This window comes from Balaenoptera borealis (assembly GCF_965194805.1).
Source record: "Balaenoptera borealis genome assembly, chromosome: 8".
NCBI classification, from domain to species: domain Eukaryota; kingdom Metazoa; phylum Chordata; class Mammalia; order Artiodactyla; family Balaenopteridae; genus Balaenoptera; species Balaenoptera borealis.
In genome coordinates, this window is record NC_138865.1 from 118,957,489 (window position 1) to 118,978,276 (window position 20,788).

Here is a 20,788-nt window from a genome sequence, read left to right on the forward strand (position 1 = left end):
ATCTTAGTTCCCCAACCAGGGATCGAACCCGCGTCCCCTGCATTGGAAGGTGGATTCTTAACCACTGGACCACCAGGGAAGTCCCCTAACTTCTTTTTTTATTGCTTTTTTAATTACAAAAATAATTCATGTCTATTGTTATAACAATTCAAGTTATATGAAAGTACATAAAATACAAGTGAACATCTTCCTCACCACCTGCCTCCCAACCCACTCTCCAGAGACAAACACCCTTGGGTTTGGTTCATGTCCTTTCAAAACTTTTCACACTTGTACAATCACACACACCTAGGCCCCATGTCCATATATCCATGGTCTGTGTATGTGTGTTTTTTCCTCTCAGCGAGGTGTTGTAGACACCTTTCCACGACAGCATCTATGACCTACTTCATTCTCTTTCCTGAGCTCCTTGTTCTCCACTGCATGGCCCTACATAATTAATTTAACCATTCACCTGCTGAAGGGTACGTAGGTTTTCCCAAGTTTCCACTACATTTCGTTCAAGGCTATAATGAAATACAGATTCTTGTAAGTCGGTAAGCCAAATGGCACATGCTTTCAAGTCGATGACAGATGCTCCAAAAGGGCAGAGCGCCCACGTATTGGCCTGCTAACAGTGCCCATTTCTATGACCAATATTTCATTTCTGCCAACCCGGCAAGCAGGAAAGGGTACTGTTTAAATTTATATTTCTCTGATAAAAAGAGAGGTTAAGCATGTTTCATATTAAAAATCACATGTGATTTACAGATGAAATGATATACCTGGGATTTGCTTTAAAATACCTGGGTGGGGGGAAGTCAGGGAGGTAAGATGAAACAGGAAAGGCTGGGTATGTGGGGTTCATTATGTGACTCTTACTTCTATGTTTGTGTGTATATTTGAGTATTTCCATAACTAAAAGCTTGAAACACATGTAGAATGAATCCACCGATGTATGCTTTTCCTTGGTGGTTTTAAAGACTCTCTTTAGAAGATGAAAACCAAAATTTATCAGCAGGATTCTAGTCACCTCTAGGTCAATCTCGTCTGATTAGCAGATAAGCTAACCAGGGTACGATTCTGCTTACCAGAACTGAGGTTCTCTTTAAAGACAGCTGTTACATCATCACGCACACTCAGCATGGGGGAATCCAACATGGAGAGGAGCTCCCCAATATTTGCTTGTTGGGCCATTATCTTACACGAATGCGCTGTGCTGGGTCCAGGATGTGTGTTAAAGACTTTGAAGGCTCTTCATTGGTGCCACTACCAGACTGAAAAAAAGAACAGGAATGGTGTAACAAAATGGCCCCATTTTTCCCCACAAAAAACTACCTGCCAGACAAACTGAGCATATATTCGAAGCAGTGAAAAGTCTGTCCAGAACTTTGCTGATAAAAGAAGCTAGGGCGTGTAAATAATTCTGTCCTTGACAAGTTTACGAAGAGGAGTTCTAGGGAATGCAACAGAGAGAAACCTTAAAAAAAAAAAAAACAATACCAGTTGGAATCATCACAGCAACTTAATAATGGGACTAAATCTAAGTTTTATTCCTACTCTGATTCTACCTTGGGTTTTGGCTAAGACTATGTTTATGTTTCAAATCAGTGATCTAAAGAGTAGATGAACTATTTTCAGAAAAAGAACTGAAAGCATGCTATCTTCTCCTTGACAAGCCCATCAGAGTCTAGAAGTTAGTGTGGCCAGTTAGGTCACAAGTGCGTAAACCTCATTTGAACCAGGGATGGCTCCTCTATTTTTAGTGTATGCTCCTCATCCCAGACATCTACCACACACTCAAATGCTGCTAGTTACAGGGAAGTAGGCATGAACGGGGGAACCCTGCACCTTCAAAAACTCAGTCCTTTATGGCAGTGGAGCAGTCACCTTATCTTTATAGAGAAAAAGCAGCTCATTCTCCAGTGTCACTATACACATTTACAATTATTCATTTCTCCCCACTATGGTCCCTAAAGCTATATTTTCAAAACCAAGTAAAGACAGCTACCATTTATTAGACAGGCACTGGACACCTTTCACAAACATCATCAAATACACTCCTTATATAACTACAGTATGATTGGTTCTTTTGTCCCCATTTTACAGGGAGAGGAACAAAGATCAACCCCATTTGCTTACGGTCAAAAAGCTAGCAGGAGGCAAAACCAGGGAGAACTGAAATTTGAGCCGAAATCTGCTTCACTCAAAGCACTGAGACCGTAAATGTGACATTAAACTAACTTGTGGCTTTGATCCTCACAGCAACTGTGAGGTAAGCAGGTATAATCCTTATTTTACAAATGAGAATATGGATACTCAAAAAGGATAAATAATTTTGCCAAGGTCACATAGTAAAGCAGAACTTAGATGCCTCAGCTCCCAGGCCAACAACTGTATACGTCACTTGCAGTCACATTAAAATATATTCTTATTTTCTATTTGCTTGTCTTTGGGTAAGCTAAAGTAGCAGTTCTCAGGTTTCAGTGTGTATCAAAACTACCTCGGATCTAACTTCCTGGGCCCATTCCAGAACTGAATTGTGGGCTTAGGAATATGCATTTTAATAAGCACAGCAGAATAATTCTTATATGGGTGATAAATAAGCCGCATTTGAGAAACACCACGCTAAGGAAAAACTCCGCTAAAGAGTTAAGTTCCTACAAGGATGCCAATTTTAAAGTAGCAATGACCCCTGAAACTGGTGAGTATTAACTTACTATCATCTATGCTCTTGTTTAATTACAACCTGGTGATATTCACTGATTTTGCTCTTGGTGAATCAAAAATTCATTAGCCAGAAAAATCAATTAAAATATATAAATGCATTTTTGATAGCAAATCCTGATGTAGAAAGTATGATGTAGGAATATAATACAAATTTATATTTACATAAATATAAATCTTACAGGTAAATCATAAAGGAAGTCAATTTCAAAGGACTCAGAAACGTGAGACCATAAGCGGTAAGATTTTATTGTAAAAGTTCAAAGCTGAAAACAATAAAATTTCACCTTATTGTGAGTTGGATTAAATTAAATTTACAAGTGAAGATAATACCAACCTGTCAGGGTTTATTGTTCACCAAGAGGATTAAATGAGATAGCGTGTATCACACAGTTAGCACAGTACCTGGCACAGATACACACTCACTGAGTCGTACTCACGTATTATCAGAAAGAATACTGGTAAAAACCTTTGGGCCACCACTTTCAAGGTGACTGGAATAGCACATTTATCTAGCTAGCCTCCACATTCATTTCTACTTCAGGTAAATCACAAATGATTCTCAGGCTTAAAAGTAATTTGTCCCTAAGTTTGGTTTTGTTTCAATAAAACTGCTACTTACCCAGTCTCAGGCTAGTGACACTCCGCGTTTGTCTTTTGTATATTCAGAAGATGGTAATGTCAGAGCTGTTCCTCCAAATGCAGGCAGCCCAGAGCAGAGTGACATGAGCTCAAATCTAAACAAAGATGGCGCCCATCCAGTCACCTTGGCGATACTCAGGGCTGACCGTCATGGGTCACCTAGCTTGTTTTTCAGATTGTAAATGTAATTTAGGTATCAAAGTCTGATTTCTGGAGCCTACTCTTTCCAAATGCTTTATAGAAAGCAAAAATAAGGTTTTATTCTAACATACATTAGTATCTTTTTTTGGCAACAAGCTTTTGTTGCTCTTCTCTCGAGTTCTAAAATTCTACCTTTTAACCATATTTTTTAAACCTCAGAAAAAATATAAATCATGGGCTTTGTGTGGGATTCTTCATTTAAGTGCCTCAAGTTCAAGGATTTTTGACATTCTAACAAGCCCTCACGGGAGTTCAATCATAAGCTTTTGGAATTAGGTCCATGATTGGAATATCTCCCCTTTTAAACTTATTCAAATATTTCTGGAGGGACTGAGTGCAGGATGCTAAGTAGGGAAGACAGACTTAGCAAGTGCAAAGAAGAACTGTATGTACACGAGCAGGAAATGGACATGATATAGTGAGTACACAAAGGAGGGAAGGGACCAGCTCCACCTGGACGTGGTGGGAATGGGTGAGTTGCACACGTGTTAAACACACTTTACAGCCTAGAGAAGATAAGGGGAAAGTCCCTGAGAGGTTAGCACCACAGGCACATGAAGCATCCATTTCAGCCATGAAAGTCTCTCTTCCGTTTTGGAAGTACCCAAGTATAGAAAATAGGAGACAGGAGAAGCCAAAAGCCAATATTTAGTTAATGCATTTCTGTATCCTACGCGCCAAAGCAACATTCCATTTAGTTTACTATTACCTTTGGCGGCCACAAGCCACAGTACAGTGCTATCAATGACGCTATTTACATTAGGAAGCCGTGACTTTCAACGCCCACTCCCCACCCCAAAACCTGTCACTCTGATAGCCTCCTGGACCTCAGCAAAAGGCATGATCATTAGTCTCTAGCAAATGTCCAGGTGACATCCGTGCTCCTCCACCACTCGTACCCTCACATCTAATCCTCTGGCAAACCCACTGACTTATCCCTTTTGTTGTCACCCCAGCCCAAGCCCCCCTCATCCCCGCTTGGAGACAAGGGAGCACCAGGCTCCCTCACTACCCTCACCCTACAGCTTACCTGCCACCAAACAACCACAAAAGACTCTGAAGTAGGGAAATCAGAATCTTTCACTCCCCTGTTTAAAATCATCCAGTGGCTTCCCACGGAGCTAATAAGCGCCAGCTCCCAAGGGGCCTGCAAGGCTCCACCAGACTGGGCCAGTTGTGAAGTCCCCACTCCCTCTGCCTTCGTTTCACAGCACTCCACCCCCTCGTCTCTCTGCTCTAGCCTCAGGCTCCTAAACTCAGGAAAACAGCTTCTTGCTCAGGCCTCTGCACTTGCTGTTGCTCTTCTCCCAGATCCTCGTGTGGCTGTTTGTTTCAAGTCTCTGCTCAAAATGTCACACCGTCTCTGAGAGGCCTCCCTGACCACTCAATCTAAAGCAACAGGGGGGCTCTTAGTCACCACCTTTGAATAAACCAAACTGAAACTCTACACTGGTAACCAGATTTGAGATTTATGGTTGGAAAATAGAGATTTACCAAAGTTCGATTTTACTCTCTATACTTGGCCAAAATCTGGCTGCGGCCTTGGTCTTTAGGACTGAAAGCTGAGCAATCGCCCACTTCAGCAGCATTTCTGGCACCTTTGACTGTGCATGTGTGACCAACAACTATATGTTAATGTTACCATCACACCTAATCCACATGATGTCAGTAATGCGACAAGGCATGCATACGGAATTACTATTAATAGCTGAATAAAGGTAAAAACATTCTAGATGTAACATCTAAGTTTTGTGTTTTATAAGTTGAAATTCTGTCAATACAATACTTATTTATACATTTATTATTACAAAAATAAAAGCTTCAGTTAACGATGTGATTTTTATGTTCAAAAACAATTAAGAACTTCCAAACAGTTAAATATATTAACTAATATTATGAGTATTAAGGTAGATTCGCTAGATAGCTTTACAAATAACAGTAATTATTCTTTGAGCCAAATGTTTATAAAAATTTTAGTAACACATGGCTAAATAACAGAAATTAAACTATATTTTAATTCTAACTTTTATAGAATTGCTTTATAACATTTATTACAAACGGAATAATCTTTAAGAACTTCACTTAATTTGTAGTCCTGATTTGTAGTCTTTCAAGAAAAAGTCATAGTTGGGAATACCTCACATCTTGTGAGGGTGAATTAAAAATAAAATGCCAACCTGTCACCTCAATTTTATGACATGAAAAAAACCCAAAATCACAGTCAACAATATCCATGATAAATCATCTTCAAGCCAAACATAAAGAATATATAGAGTATGAAGAGAAGAAAAGAAAACAATGTTAAGAAAAAATGAAATACTCAAACACATTTTGTACTCACTAATCAAATTTCAAAACAGACTTTACAAAAAGTCTGTTTTAAGAAGACAATTTCTTGTAGCTGTGTGTATACGGAGGCTAAAAATTTAATCAAAAAGCTTTTCAAAATGATTGGTATAGATTGTCAACAATTTTTAGTAGCTGAAGATGAAGGATCCTTGAGGCTTGCCCAAGCTATGAATCCCAGGTACAGGTTCCTTCCAGAAAACAATTTACCAGAAACTCTCCCAAATTACATTCTGCTTTGTCTAAAAAGGTTAGTGATGGGACTAAACGTGGCAGCTGAAGACAAATGTCCTTCCGGTATCACACACGTGTTAACCCAGGAGCAATCTAGCAGCTGACACAGCTGACCAATTTGTTAAAATTTCAAATTTTAACAATCTGACTACTAAAACGGAATACAAATGCAATATTGAAAAATGTTTAATAAAATCTGAGATTTGTGGGACTTCCCTGGTGGTGCAGTGGTTAAGAATCCGCCTGCCAATGCAGGGGACACGGGTTCAATCCCTGGTCCGGGACGATCCCACATGCCGTGGAGCAACTAAGCCCGTGCGCCACAACTACTGAAGCCTGTGCGCCTAGAGCCCATGCTCTGCAACAAGAGGGGCCACTGCAGTGAGAAGCCTGCGCACCGCAATGAAGTAGCCCCTGCTTGCCGCAACTAGAGAAAGCCTGTGCGCAGCAACGAAGACCTAATGCAGCCAATAAATAAATAAATAAATGAAAATTTAAAAAAAAAAAAATCTGAGATTTGTGATGTGTGATGTTCAGCTTGGGCCTCAATGATTTGATCATGACCATCTGACATTGGGTTCAAATTCATATGCAGTGGATTTCCGACAAAGGACAGGGTGAAGTACACATAAAATATTTGAAAGTAAAAAGTCAAACTTAGAAAGCTTCCCCTACTCCTGAGGGAACAATACTTCCACCTTCTTGTTAGACAGTCTACAATCTGTATTAAGTCCCTGTTTGTGAACAGACACCAATCTTTAAGGCAAAAATCTCCACCTTATTTCACAATTCCTAGGAGGTAAGGTGAGGCAGACAGTGACAGAATACAGCAAATAGCAACCAGTGAGGCATTAAATGAATCCCATTAGCCATCTGTGCATAAAGACAGCAGACCAAACACTTCCCTATCTCCCCTACACCCTTCCTGTAGACACGGAAAGCTGTTGCGCTGCACACTCCTGCCAGTAAACTCAAAATTAGAGCTCAGGGATCAGTCAGGTCACTCAGACTACATTAGTATCCACAGAAATGCCAAAGCCTCAATATTTAGGAAGGATATATTCCAGGACTCTGAGAATTGTCCAATTCCTAGAAACCACGATAGCATGCAACTCATCCCCCAAAAAACGAATTAAGACAATTAATAAGTAAAGCCATGTTACAATGTAAATGCTAATTCGTTAGCTCAGGGGTCCTCAGCCCAGGACGTACATTAGAATCACCTCGAGAGTCCACACAATCCTGAGCAGGTTAAGGGGTGGGGTCCAGACAGGACATCTGGCTTGTTTTATAGGCCTGTGTGGATTGTTAAGGCACAGCCAGGCTTGAGAACCTCTGTGTTAGTTAAATGACTTGCTCAGACACACAGGTTTCAATTTTATCTAGGCGTTAGAACCAAATTCTGCTGCTAGATTGAACTGATTTGAGTCGCAGGTACACCAGGAAAATGACGTAATTTCAGAGCCCAATTGCTCGTCTGTAAAACGGAGATACACCAAAAGTGTGGCTGTGAAGAACAAAATAAATAACCACAGAATGCACTTAACACCATGCCTGGCACTGAATAAGCAGTTAATAAATTACCGGTAATTTGACTAATTACTTCACGGCACAGAAGGTCTAGCTCCTAGCAAGTAGCTAAAAACATCAACGTTAATCCTGAATGCAAAGAAACATCTTTGCCCCCGTACAGCCACAGACAGGATAAATGATTCTCTTCCACCTTCCCCCAACCACTGGACTGAGTTTGTACCTTACCTGTTCTGGGGACAATTGGTACTTCAGTTTCCAGTGCTGTCAACCTGGTGTCTTTCATGGTCACTGAAGAGAAGAAACACGCATCTGTCAATACCAATCTCACAATGAAGTGAGATCCCAGACACAACAGAGGAAGTTCAGGATTCACTGGCTTCCACCTCTTTCCTACTGCACATCCCTGACAGGTGGCCATCTGGTTTCCGCTGGAATGAACACTTATAATCAGTGGGTGCACGTGCCTCTCCCCGTCTACATTTCTGAACAGTTGGTTGCTGGAAAATTCTTTATGTTGTGCTGAACTTGTAAACTCTGCCTTTTGTTAACTGTCTTTATTAGAGCTATAAACGAATGGGCAGGAAATGCATGGGCAGGATGGGCTCCAGAATTAGGGCTCCGAGTTGAAATCCAAGCTCTGCCACTGAGTAGCTGTGTAACTTTGGGTGATTTATCTTATGTCTCTAATGTCCAATCTTAAATTACGTCACCTGTACAGTGAGAAGAACGGTGGCGTCTACCTCCTAAGGCTGCGTGAGGCCTGCAGGAGATGAACGCCCATAGCCCTCGGCATGGTGCGTGGCACAGAGAAACCACCTGAGGAGCCCGAGAGGAAGAACAGCGCCAGGCATGAAGCACTTGGTGGGTCCACATCACCTCAAACCCACCACACCCCCTCCCTCCCCACGGCCCTGCCCCACTAGCCACACACGTCCCCATTTCAGGACCAGGTACATGTTGTCCCTGTGCCCGAGAGACTCTACCTCTGCCCCCTCCCAAGCTCAGTCTTCACCCTGAAAAACCTCAGCTTAAACATGCGCTTCATCAGAGAAGCCTTCACTTCCCTCCACTCAGGGCCAGACCAGGTCAGGCCCCGTCACATACTCTCAGCAGCCTGTATTTCTTGGTGTCACGGAGCACACCCGACTAAGCAAGTGCAATTAGTTACTGAATATGTCCCCCTCACCAGAACAGCAGCTCCAGCCAGGGAGAGACAGGGGCTTCTCTAGTACTGCGCCTCTTGCAGCTGCCACAGTGCCTGGGACTTGTTCACTGAATGATTAGGAGTTAAAATATTTCTTAAATAAATGTACAAAGTTGAATTCTGCCTTTGAAACCACACAACCTTAATCTAATCCTTCTACGTGACAAGCATAAAATATATGAGAACAGGTATCATTTCTCCCTATTTTCTTTCCCTTTTTGCCCTGCTTTCTACCTAAATTACCTCATATTAAATATCCTTGTTAAATATGAGTATATGTAAATACATTCCAGTTTGCTCTTAAAATGTGGGCCCTTCAAACTACGTTTAGGTACAGCCTGATCACCAGATTGTAAGCTCCATGGGGACGGGGACCCCCACTGGTGGGGGACCACCAGTGCACACCCAGGGCCTATTGCAGCATCTGGCACACAAGGGGCAAATATACCCTGTTCAGGTCAACAAAGATTTCATCAGCTTCTTTGGTAGCCATTCCAGGGTTGAATACAGATATGAAAAGCTGAACCTCATACACTATATATGCCTAATTACACTGAACACGGAAGAGCTTGGAAACAAGCCCTTCCACATACAATCCTGGTCAAAGTTGACTAGTGTGTTGAGCAGCTCTCTAACAATTAAAACCTCTTGCTCCAGATGACGGGGTAATTATATTTCCTTGTAGAACACATTCTAGGCATTAACGCCATTAACTGTGGTCCTCAGTGGCATACTGCAAGTGTGTGTGCAGAGTTGGAAGGCAGGCTGGCCTTCCAAAAAGGCCAACGAAACCATTCACACAGGGGGTGCTTGCCCAGCCACAGTCACTCAACCAAAAGAGCTAGAATTAAAACACTGGAGCCTCTAATCTTCAGAATCTTAACTTCAGCTGTTACTCCACTGAGTCATGTAGACTTCCTCTTGCAATTAATCCCAGTTGGATCTTTTACCTGAAAAGGAATATCTAAGGCAAGGGTAAAATTAGGATGTATACAAGATGAGATCTTATAGCCTGCCTAGCCAGGATCACTGTCCTAGATAAAGGAACTGGCATAGGAAATCAGAATGTTTTTTGTCCAATGCTCGACATTAAGACTTCTTACCTTCTTTATTGCTATGCTAAAAAATGGTAATGGTGATAAATGTTGGCCAGTCAGGGGCTACCTGGCATTATTTATATTTTTAAGTGTTTACTTATTCATTTATATTTAAATCCTGCCCTATGGATGTACTACTAGGTAAAATCATGCGACCTGTGAACTTCCTGATCAGAAGTGAGGAATGGCGAAGACCCTCCTCAAAAATGTGTACCCCTGAGGGGTATGGATGGAAACACCTGTCAGAGCATAACAGGGCCAATCCATGTTCTTATCTTCGAAAGCCAAATTATAAAAGAAACATGCCCTCAGATCTGGACTCTTCCTCTTGGACCCAAAATTTGTATTCTCACCAGAAAGCAACACTGTAATTGCACTTCTATGGGTCTTTTTGAATAGAAATAAAGGGTAGGTTTGAGGAAGATGATGGCTCTGTGCTTTAGTGTTTTGAGATTAAGCAGAAGGAACACAGGTCAACTTGTTTTCACATTTCACCTTCATTTCATTCTGTACGTGTTTACAGAGAGATGGTGTGTATATGTGGGGTACACACAAACTCCAGCTGAACAGCCATGTAGAGAGTCATAAGCAGGACTTGTACACATTTTTTCACACATCTCTGCCCTAGGCAAGATGCATTACGAGCCATGAGAGACCTGAGAGCTGTAATATACCTTTATGAAATACTAGTGGCAGGTACCTAAATGCCTTCACGAAGTATTTTATCTGAAAATATCAGCTGAATATTCAGACTTTTGGAAAATCAGTGTTGTGTGTGGCCTTCTAGCCCCTAGGACTCCTCAGAACCCCAAATCACATAAAATATGTAACTGCATATCACATCGCCTAGATAATTTTGTACAACTTTTCTATGATGTAAAAACACAACTACAGGTATAAACGAAAGCAGATGTCTCTTCACTGTAACTTGTTTTCTGTACTGAGGTTTTTATCTAAAAAAGTTCAAAGACAATTCAGATACAGGTTCAGGCATAGATGGACTATTTCATTATCAAGTACAGTATAGGTAGAACAGAAACATTACACAGATAATACAGATAATAATAATATGTCAATAACACACTACTGGGCTTCCCTGGTGGCACAGTGGTTAAGAATCCGCCTTCCAACGCAGGGGACACGGGTCCGAGCCCTGGTCCGGGAAGATCCCACATGCCGTGGAACAACTAAGCACGTGCGCCACAACTGCTGAGCCGACGTGCCACAACTACTGAAGCCCACACGCCTAGAGCCCGTGCTCTGCAACAAGAGAAGCCACCGCAATGAGAAGCCCACGCACCACAACGAAGAGTAGCCCCCGCTCGCAGCAACTAGACAAAGCCCGCGCACAGCAACAAAGACCCAACGCAGCCAAAAATAAATAAATAAATAAATTTATTAAAATTAATAATACACTACTACACAATTATGTTTGACTCTGGCTCAGTAACGCTCAGGTGACTTCTTAGAGTAATATTCTATCAAGTGAATAAAGTTGCCTTCAGCACAAATGCATCCAAAAAAGGTAAGATACAAGCTCCAATTCACTCTTCCTACCAATGCACAGAAGGAAAGAAAGGGGTAGGAAATACCACTCAGTGTGTGAAAGTAAAACAGCTGGTAGCAAAACCTGCCAAAATGTGTAGTCACGTGTGATTTACATGGTCTCAGCAGTTGTGGCCCCTCTCAAGGTTGTACAAACAGGGGCAGGAGAGCTCCAGATTCTCCATTCAGAACTTTTGCCATGAGGGACCTGGAAGGACAATTTGCTGAAGCGTATACCCTCTTTCAGAGGTAAATCCTCTAGTAACTTGCCTGCAGGGACAGAGCTTGATTTTGGTAAGGTGTAGCTCTTCTATAAATAATGTTTCTTATGTTTTAACTTTCTATTAGCATGAACAAGATTATTTACCAAGAAAATAAACCAAATATCATGTATGTTTCAAAAAACAGAGCTTCCCTTAAAAGAAACCTGAGAAAAATTGTGACGATTTCTTTAGGTTTCAAGTTCACAGGACTAAAACAGAAATATCTGAGGGAATAAAGGCACAGGGTCTGATAGCCTAGGACTAAACATGTGGTTCTCAAATGTGGTCCTCACACCAGCAACGTCAGCATCCCCTGGGGATTTGTTAGAAATGCAAATTCTTGGGCCTTGAGCCTTGGTGGTCAGAGACCTCTGAATCTGGGAGTGGGGTCTTCATGGCAATTCTGATGCCCACAAAAGGTTGAGAACCACTAGCCTAGGAAGAAGGATGAAGGCAAGAAATATTAAAAATATATATTTAATATATATTTTATATATACTTTTGAGGTTCAAAGGGAAAAAAAATAGTGCATAAACCTTGGGGAAAAAAAGCCCAATGGAATTCTGCCAGGTGCTAAACGTACACACAGACTGAATGCCAAGCTTGACAAGCATTTAGCAAGTTACACACCTGAGTTCTCCACTTATAATTTTTTTTTTTTAATGTGACACCTAAGGTTGATCTTCCAGTGAAGTATAAAGAACCTTTCAATATAAAGGTTTAAGAAAATGATTTATAATACAAACAGTACATAGTCCATCTTTAAAAGACGTGGGCCGTTCCTATCTACTGTTTTGTTTGCTGTTTGTTTGTTTGTTTCTTTTTTAAAGCCCAAGTCCATTTTTAAGAGCAGTAATCTATCTAGAATGATCAGCTGGGCTTCAGGCTGGGTCTGTAAAGTTCCTGAAGCCATATCCAAAATTTCATATCTGTATGAATTTTGTTCTTGGTGCTGATGGGACAGAAAAGGATATTTGGTCCACAGCTTCCCACAAATTCTCAGAGGGTAACGGAGGCCCCCCCAAAACTTAAGAACCATTGACCTCTGACTTAGTTTCTCAGATCAGCAGTTCAGACAATTTATCCCAGTGAAAGATTAAATGTGTGTGTTCTGGAGTCAAGCAACAGGGCTCCAATCCCAGCTCAGCCACTGAATAAGTGGCCTTAAAAGCCTCAGCGTGCTCATCTCTCTCTCCCGTCCCTTAAGGCTGTGGGAAGAGCTAACAGGATCCCGCACGTAAAAAACACAGCACACTGTTTGGCACTGTGCCAATAAATATAAACTTTATTATAACAACATTACTACTAAACAAAATGGGTACATAAGCCTTAGAAGTCTACATTTAATAACTTATACTTGAAACATTGATACAGTCATTCTGTAGCTTAGAATGGATACACTTCATGTTTGTTTCTGTACTCTTGGGCTCTGTGGAACTACTCAGAGCAGCACAGGTCTTAACAACTGCAGACATTACGGTCACCACATCTGTTTTTTCTTACCACCGCCCGTTGTGTCCTCCATCACCGACCGAAGGGTAAAGTTGTCCCTTGTTACTCAAATACTTCTTGGCTTCTACTGCCATTATCTTTACTTTAGAAAGTGACCTGTGAATTCTAGGCCAGTAACTACCACGTCTTGCTCTGTATCAAAGCTAGGTTTTTAGGGCACTTTACTCATTAGATGACAATCTGAATTCATTCAACCTTAAAAAGTGTTCTATAACCTTTTGCTACTTCCCTGTATAGAACAAAAGTTAGTACTGCACAAGAGAATGGACAAGAAGAAATTAGCAAGGTCCTGGGATTATATATGTTTTATATATACATATTTTTTTAAATTCTCCCCCTCCCAAAAATAGACACTAGACATTAAATTACTAATGTCTAGGAACTACATGCTTAACAAGTAAATCAGAAAAAGAATAATCTAAAATTGCTGATGGTGATTTTAGACCAATTTAACTGGTCTAAAACCCTTTTCAGACCAATGGAAAAAAATCAGTATTTCATGCAAACTAAACACTGAAGGGGGAAATTCAGTTTTTGAGTATATGCTAATTATAAATATATATGTGTTTTTAAAGCAAAAAGCTCGAGATTTAAATGCTATCGAGTATACTTTTCTTTCACGCCTGCAGCTACTTAAATAACAAACAAAACTAATACAAATAAAACTAATCTCTCGAAATTTATAATATGAGGAACTTTTAAGGAATACCTTCTTAAAAATGTGATATAAAGGAAAGGATAAAAACAGGTCGCGCTAAAAGTCATCCATTTGCTCAGTTATTATAAAGCCATTAACACTTTGATTCAATCAATGTAGAATCTTTAACTGAAGCCCCAGAAGGACTTGAAATCTCAGAAATTTAGACTTTGAAATACTCATTTACAATCCAACTCTCTTATTTCACAAATGAATAAACTGAAGCTCAGAGAACTTAGTGGCTTGTTAGAAGTCGAAAGCTATTTGACTTTTAGAAAAGCTTGAAATGGTTGATGTATTGCTGTATTTGGCTCATCTGCAGCCAAGAATATCCAGTTAATTCCAGAAAAAGTTAACTTTAGTCTACCATGGCCCTAGAACCTGGAAAAGAACCATACCTGTACCTTAACAAACTCTGAAAGAAGACAGATCTGTAAGATCAAGTCAGCTGTAATTCAGAGCCCCAAACTTACCCACCACTATATACACCAGAGGTTAGAAGCTATTTTAAGAAATGCCTCTGCAATAAATTATAAATTAAAAGAAAAATAGCCGAAGTGGTTACTTTAGCCACTGGTCCGCAACCCCTGGTGCACATCAGAATCACCTATGACTTCTTCCAAAATACACATCCAGGGTGTCCTTAAAGACCGAATACGCAAATCTACCTACTATGGGGCCAGATACCTGTGCATGAAGGTTCTGATGGACGCTACTGTTAGAGATCTCTCGTTTCCGGTAATTTCATTACTCTATAAACATCCCATAGACAGGCATGTATTTGATTTGTCCTAGTAAGCCTGTTCAGTTTCGCCTCACAAATGAAAACAGGTACGCACAGAAGGCATCTTATTACACCTGGACAGCAGCGGCATGGGACGTCTTTGCTCTTAAGAAACCAGTGAGGAAGAGTACAACTGAGTCACAGGATTTGAGACACTCCAATTGAATGAAAACAAGTAAGAATGCGTGTAGCTGCCTAGGAATCTGTCTAGCTAGGCATTTAGGAGCATCCCAAAGTCTTTATGACGCCAGGAAATGCGTGAAGCAAAGAAAGCTTACGTCGTTCGCCCTTCCATGCACGTGAGGTTAAGAGCGTCTGGGTAAGATAGGAAGTTTGGTAAGAGGATAGTTTCCATTGACACCCTCTATAAATACCCCTTAAGTTTACACCAGGTGGTTAGAGGGAGAACCTGTGACTCCCCAGAGCAACAGCAAAGAATCTGTCAGTGTTTCTGAGGCACCTCATTAGCCTGATGCGTGACTGTTAAAGGTGCATTTCCCCACACCACCCTACATCAGTTTCCACACGTGCATGTTCCAGGTTTACTCAGGAATGGTCAACTTAAGAATCACAGGTGGTTGCTCTGTAAATCAAGGGCTCCCACAAGGTTTGGTTTTATGACGCTTCTCGAAATTTACAGCTCCACTTTGCCAGCATGTGTGAATTCAGACGACTCCAAGTTGATCCCCAAATTATAAACCTATGAATCTCAGAAGAGTATTATTCTATTTTAGTACTTTTACCGCTTACGCTATGTAAAGTGAAGGGCTATTTCCATGCTTTCTATAAAAAAAATCCAGCAAGGATTTTAGCACGACTTCTTTCTGCAATAAACGTGTGAGTTTTATGAAAACATCAAATACTTTCCGGCGTAATTTAGACTAACATGTTTACAGGCACAACACTGTCACCCCCAACAAAAGCTAAGGTATAGAAGCAAGGGTGCTCCTCCTCAAAATTAAAGACACACACACACACAGGCACAGACCTCGGCCAACTGATTAATTCTAATCACCTACTTGGAAAGAAAGACGGGCCAGCTTAGATCAAATAAGAGATAAATGAGAGAGTCATGGGTGTACAAATAAAGACAGGAGCACAGTCTGGGAGGCAGTCAGACCCCAGTTCCCGTCCTGGCTCACATAATCCTAGAGGGGTGACCTTGGGCAAGGGACCCTCATCTTTCGGGGCCTCAGTTTCCTCATCTGAGAAATGGAGGCGTTAAGAGTGGCTGCCTCTCCCCTTTGTCTCGGGGGCTACAGGAGAGGATGACCGCAAAGCACTTGCACAGCGAGTGCCCCATAAACAAGCTGCTGTTGTCAGGAGGACCGCGCCCCCTCCAAAGCCTCCCCCCACACCCCCAAATCCAAAGCACACGAAGCAAAACTCTTGAACAGGAGACACAAAGAAACAGCTTTCATTCTCCAAGGGCTCTCTGACTGCGGGCTCTTCGCCCTCCAGTTCCTCAAATGAATGAATGAGCGTCTAGGACTGGCTCTGCAAATAGCTGTCTCTTAAGAATCACCTCTGCTGACTCGAAAGCAACTGTCTTTCACCGTCGATTAAATACCCACGAGCACACCCGGAGCGACGCGCTCGGTCATGCAAATTTCAGCGGAGACACCGAGTCCAGGCGGGTCCCTGATGCCCACAGGCAGCCTCCATTCATCCCCCGCCCCCCCCCCAACCCCTGACCCCTCTCAACAAGCCCGGGGACCAGCCCCACCGCCCGGCCCCGCCCTCCAGCCGAGGGTCTCTCCCCCGCTCTCCGCACCCCGCGGGAACCTGTCACCCCACCCAGCGAGGGGCTGGCGACCGGGCCCACCTCACCCCTGCCCTCGGCTCCGCGGCCCGGGGGTGCAGCCGTCCCCTCCGTCGCCGAAGAGGGGCGACGTGCCGGCCGGGGCCGCCTCTCCTCCCCAGAGAGCCGCCAGCCCGGCCGGGCCCCGCCGGAGATAGCGCGTAATAAGAGGGAGGGGAAAGCTCTCCGAACCCCCCTTCCCGGAGTCCCTTCTCCGGCAAGAGAGCCCCTTGCCCCAGCCCCACAGGGCCTCCCAGACTGAGGCCATGGTGCCAGGACTGCCCTGAGAAGCCCCCATGAAAGGGAGGGGGCGACACCCTCATACTCACACACCGTCTCCTCCCCCTCAGCTGTTTACCTCACAGCTCCTCCAGCCTACAGGGCGCCGCCATCTTGGACGTACAGCACCTCCCCCCCGTCGTGAAATGTCCGCGGCCGCTGCAGCCTCCGCCACGAAAAAGAGTCCCAGCGGGGTTTCGCCCCCACAACCCCGTCGAACCCGACGACAGATGACCGCGGTCGGCAGCACCTTTGGAAGGAAGGAGCAGTTCTGCTCATTACTGATGATGCTAACCAGTCGAGAAAGAACCAAGGAGAGTTTGTAAGGTAGGGGGGCGGGGACGGGCGGAAGGATTCCTAAAGGGAGCCGCTGAGAGATCTTGTGACTGCGAAGGAGGCAAAAAGAAGGGCCGGCGCGGCGGGAGGAGCCACGCGAGAGAGCGAGGGGCGGGGCGGCGGGCCGGGCCGGGCCGGGCAAGAGGCGTAAACAAGCTGGCCCGGCTGGGTGTGGTTGGAGTGCTTCACGCATTCCGGAGGTTCCTTCTCCGCTCGCAGACCCGGGTGCCCCTTCCAGGGTCTCCGTGTGCCCGGCCGCAGAGCTGCGTTCATGTTTCCCGAAGAGCCCGTAGGGCCCCTGTGGGCGAAGGGTCCGCTGTGGAGCCTTGGAGGAGAGGCGGCTCATCTGGGGAAAGAGAAAAGCTGCACCAGGGCAGCCTTCTTTCCTTCGCCGAGTATTTACAGAAGCCCACCTCTGGGCCTGCGGAGACCCACAGTGGCTTCTACCCTCTGATTGCTGGCGTTTCAGACCTGGTCGCGACGTCTATGGAAAACCACCCTGATCAGAGCAGGCAGCTTTAAAAGCAGAACCCCTCGGTTCAGTTCCTGCTCCGCTGCTTCCTAGCAGTGTAAACCTGGGCAAGTCTTGAAGTCCCTTGAGCCTCAGTTTCTTCCTCTGTGAAATGGGCATCATAACGGGAGTGAAGTGAGGATGCAGGGAGAAAAAGTGTGGAGAGTGTTTAGCACAGCGACCGTCGCCGAGTGAATGCTCGAAGGATGATGGTCCTTATCAGATGCAGGGTATAGTAGACGCTGTGACTGATACAAAGTAGCGTGAGAGAGGCCACAGTTCAGCTGTGGTGTCTGAAAGGCTTTCTGAAAGAGTGAGCATCCCGCTGGGTTTTAAAGGAAAGGTAGGTTTCATGAAATAGGAATGGGAGAGGCGGTTGGGAAGAAAAGAACTGAAAGAAGCAAGCGCCTGCAGGCAATCAGCGCTGGGGAAGTTACGGAAATAACAAGTTTTGTCATGGGAACTAGTTGGGTCACAAGGCAAGGCAGCATATGGCTTAAGGGGCCTGCGGTGTGAGTGGCTAGCACGGTGGGTGCTGTCAGAATTCCAAGAGGCCCAGCGGGTCGGCTGCTGTTAGCCCGTGGGTTGCCTTTGTGAGAATTAAAAAAAAGGCACTCCTTCTGGGCCCATAGCCCACGTGAGCAGAGCCCGGGCTGTATTTTGGCCTCTACCCATCTCCCCGCACCCCGACTCCTCCTGGGGACCCTTGAGCCGGGCACATCCTTTATAATCACACTGGCTTATGGGGGAGGTGAGCATTGACCTGGAAATTCCACCAGCCTAACACATCATGGAGGCAGCTGGGGGAAGCCAAGAAGTCGTGATTCAAACAGACGAGAGTGTGAAGGCAGGTTTCTGCCATCGTGCTGACTGGGTGAGCCTTAGTTTCCTCATCTGCAACATAGGGGTAATAATAATGCCTACCTGATGGGGATTTGGGGTGGATTCAATGAGACGTTAAGATGTAACCAGCATAGAACCTATTTCAATAAATGTTAGTTTTGTTGATTTGTTAACTGCACTCACAGTCAGCATCTAGTCACTGCCTGGAGTCCCTCAACCCAGTGCTGACTTGCTGTGTAGTCACCCAACATAGTCAGCTTGGGGCCCAGAGATGGAAAGTTTGGGGGAGAAGGGGCGGGGCGGTCTGGGTTCAGGAACAAGATTCCTGCCTTTGCATTAGCACCATGGCAGGAACTCAGGCACATTCTGAGACCACCAGTGATTGGGAGAGTTAGGTTAAGGGGTGGAGTCGGGGGATGGGCACTGCTCCAGAGCTCCAGCCCAGGAACCCCCCTTCCCTACCCACAGTCTTCCTGGGCTCCGTGATCTCATCCTGCTGGAATGCTCTCCTCCATGGAAGGGAGCAATGATACAGGAGGCTCATCAGCTCCTGGACCTCAAGGGGGCCATAACCACGCCGTTACTGTTTATACAGTGTCTGGAAGAAGAATGGTAACTGTTCTCTCGATATGGACCACCAGGGGCTGTGAGAAGAAGCTGGGAAGAAAGGCAGAGGCAACCCTGCCACTGTCTCCGTCCACTCCCCAGGGGCTGCCTTGCTATTTTCTGCTTTTCTGGGGTTGATTTTTGTCATTGGCTAAATAGACGTTAATCAGACCACTACCTTCCACGTACCACCCTGGAGCCTCCCCATGGCAGGGGCTTCCTGACCGGGCTTTCTCCAACCGTCACGTCCAGCCTGTCTGAGTGTGACGGAAAACAGAAGGGGTGAGCCCTTGGAGGCAGGTGGCACCCACTTGATGTGTGTGAGGCACACCTGTGGCGTTCATCCGTGCAGCATCTCCCCCTCCCCTTCCTGGGGACAACCACAGCATCACCCTCAGGCCACAGGCACCTGGACCAGGTCTAGCCAATCCAAGATCCTGGGCATCCAGCCAAAGGGGTTGGTACAGTTGGACACGTGACCCAAGTTGGGCCAATCAGGGTGCTTCCCTGAGTCTTTATACATGGACGCTGAAAGAGGTGTTGTCTTTCCTCTGGGGTCACTAAACTGGGATGAGAAAGCTGTGACCCTCCCCCTCTCCCTCCCCTACACCAAGCGCTGTGAGGAGTCCAGCCAAAAGATGGAAAAGACACAGAGAAACAGAGACAAAGAGAGACAGAGATGGAAAGAGAAATGTAGGTTGCTACCCTCATCAAACTCCGGAGTCCCTGATGCCAGCTTCACCCTGGTCCTCCGAGTTCCATGAGGCAAAAACTACTTCCGCTGATGCTAGTTTCAGTTGGGTTTCTGTCCCTCACAAACAAAAGACCTTCCAGATGCGATGAGATTTGAAGGCCTTTGGAAGGACACCACTAGTCAAAAATATGTCCTTTTCAATGTCATAAGTTCATCCATTTGAGTGGTTCTCTTGCTTCAGCTTTCTGTGTGGCAGCCCTCTGCTTTCAGGGGTCACACACTTACTGGAGGATGGACTCCAAGCTCCTGACCGTAGCCCCTGAGACTCTCAGGAGCCCTGGCCTCTCCAGTCCTGTCATTGTCCCCTTGCTGTCTAGCACTGTGTCCGAATGGACACATATGTATATAAATATATGCATATATCCTTAACTTAGTTGAATGGATTATGTCATAGATGGCAATCTGCTTCTTACTTTTTTCCCCACTCAACTTTATGTTTTGAAGCTTCATGCACCTTGCCCTGTATACGTGCAGCCAGTAGCTTCTAACTGCTGACGATTATTCAATGATGTGGATCTACCCTGATCTACCCTCCACTCTCCCAGGGAACGACACCCATAGTGCCACCAGAAACAACACTGTGATAAACTTCACTACTTGTTCCCGTATGCATCCAGCTGAGAATTTCTTTGGGATACGTAACTAGGAGTAAAACTGGTGGATCATAGAGTATGCATGGACTTACTCTGTTGTTTTTAGAGAAAAAAAATTGGCTTTACAGGGGTATAATTGATACACAGAAGATTAATGTTATATCTTGATGACTTTGGACATGGCATGCACCTGTGGTACCATCACCACAGCCAAGGTACTAAACATATCCATCACCTCCAAAATTTTTACACAGACTTACTTTTAAGAAACACCACCGAACTGTTCTCCAGGACAGCTGCC

At 44.3% G+C, this 20,788-nt stretch overlaps 1 protein-coding gene across 6 annotated transcripts in view; it reads right to left on the bottom strand.

The window, feature by feature from the left end:
* Nucleotides 1-17,138, bottom strand: part of TSC1 (TSC complex subunit 1) — a 48,709-nt gene extending 31,571 nt beyond the window's left edge. The window contains exons 1-3 of one of the 6 annotated variants that reach the window (XM_082400715.1): nucleotides 16,924-17,138; nucleotides 7,888-7,950; nucleotides 1,071-1,256 (exon numbers count right to left, since the gene is read on the bottom strand). In XM_082400715.1, coding sequence (XP_082256841.1) covers nucleotides 1,071-1,176 — 106 coding nt within the window. In that variant the 5' untranslated portion in view covers nucleotides 1,177-1,256; nucleotides 7,888-7,950; nucleotides 16,924-17,138. Of the gene's footprint in view, nucleotides 1-1,070; nucleotides 1,257-7,887; nucleotides 8,091-16,894 lie in introns of all 6 variants that reach the window. The other 5 variants (XM_082400714.1, XM_082400716.1, XM_082400717.1 and 2 more) reach the window with 5 other exon arrangements.
* Nucleotides 17,139-20,788: the final 3,650 nt, after the last annotated feature.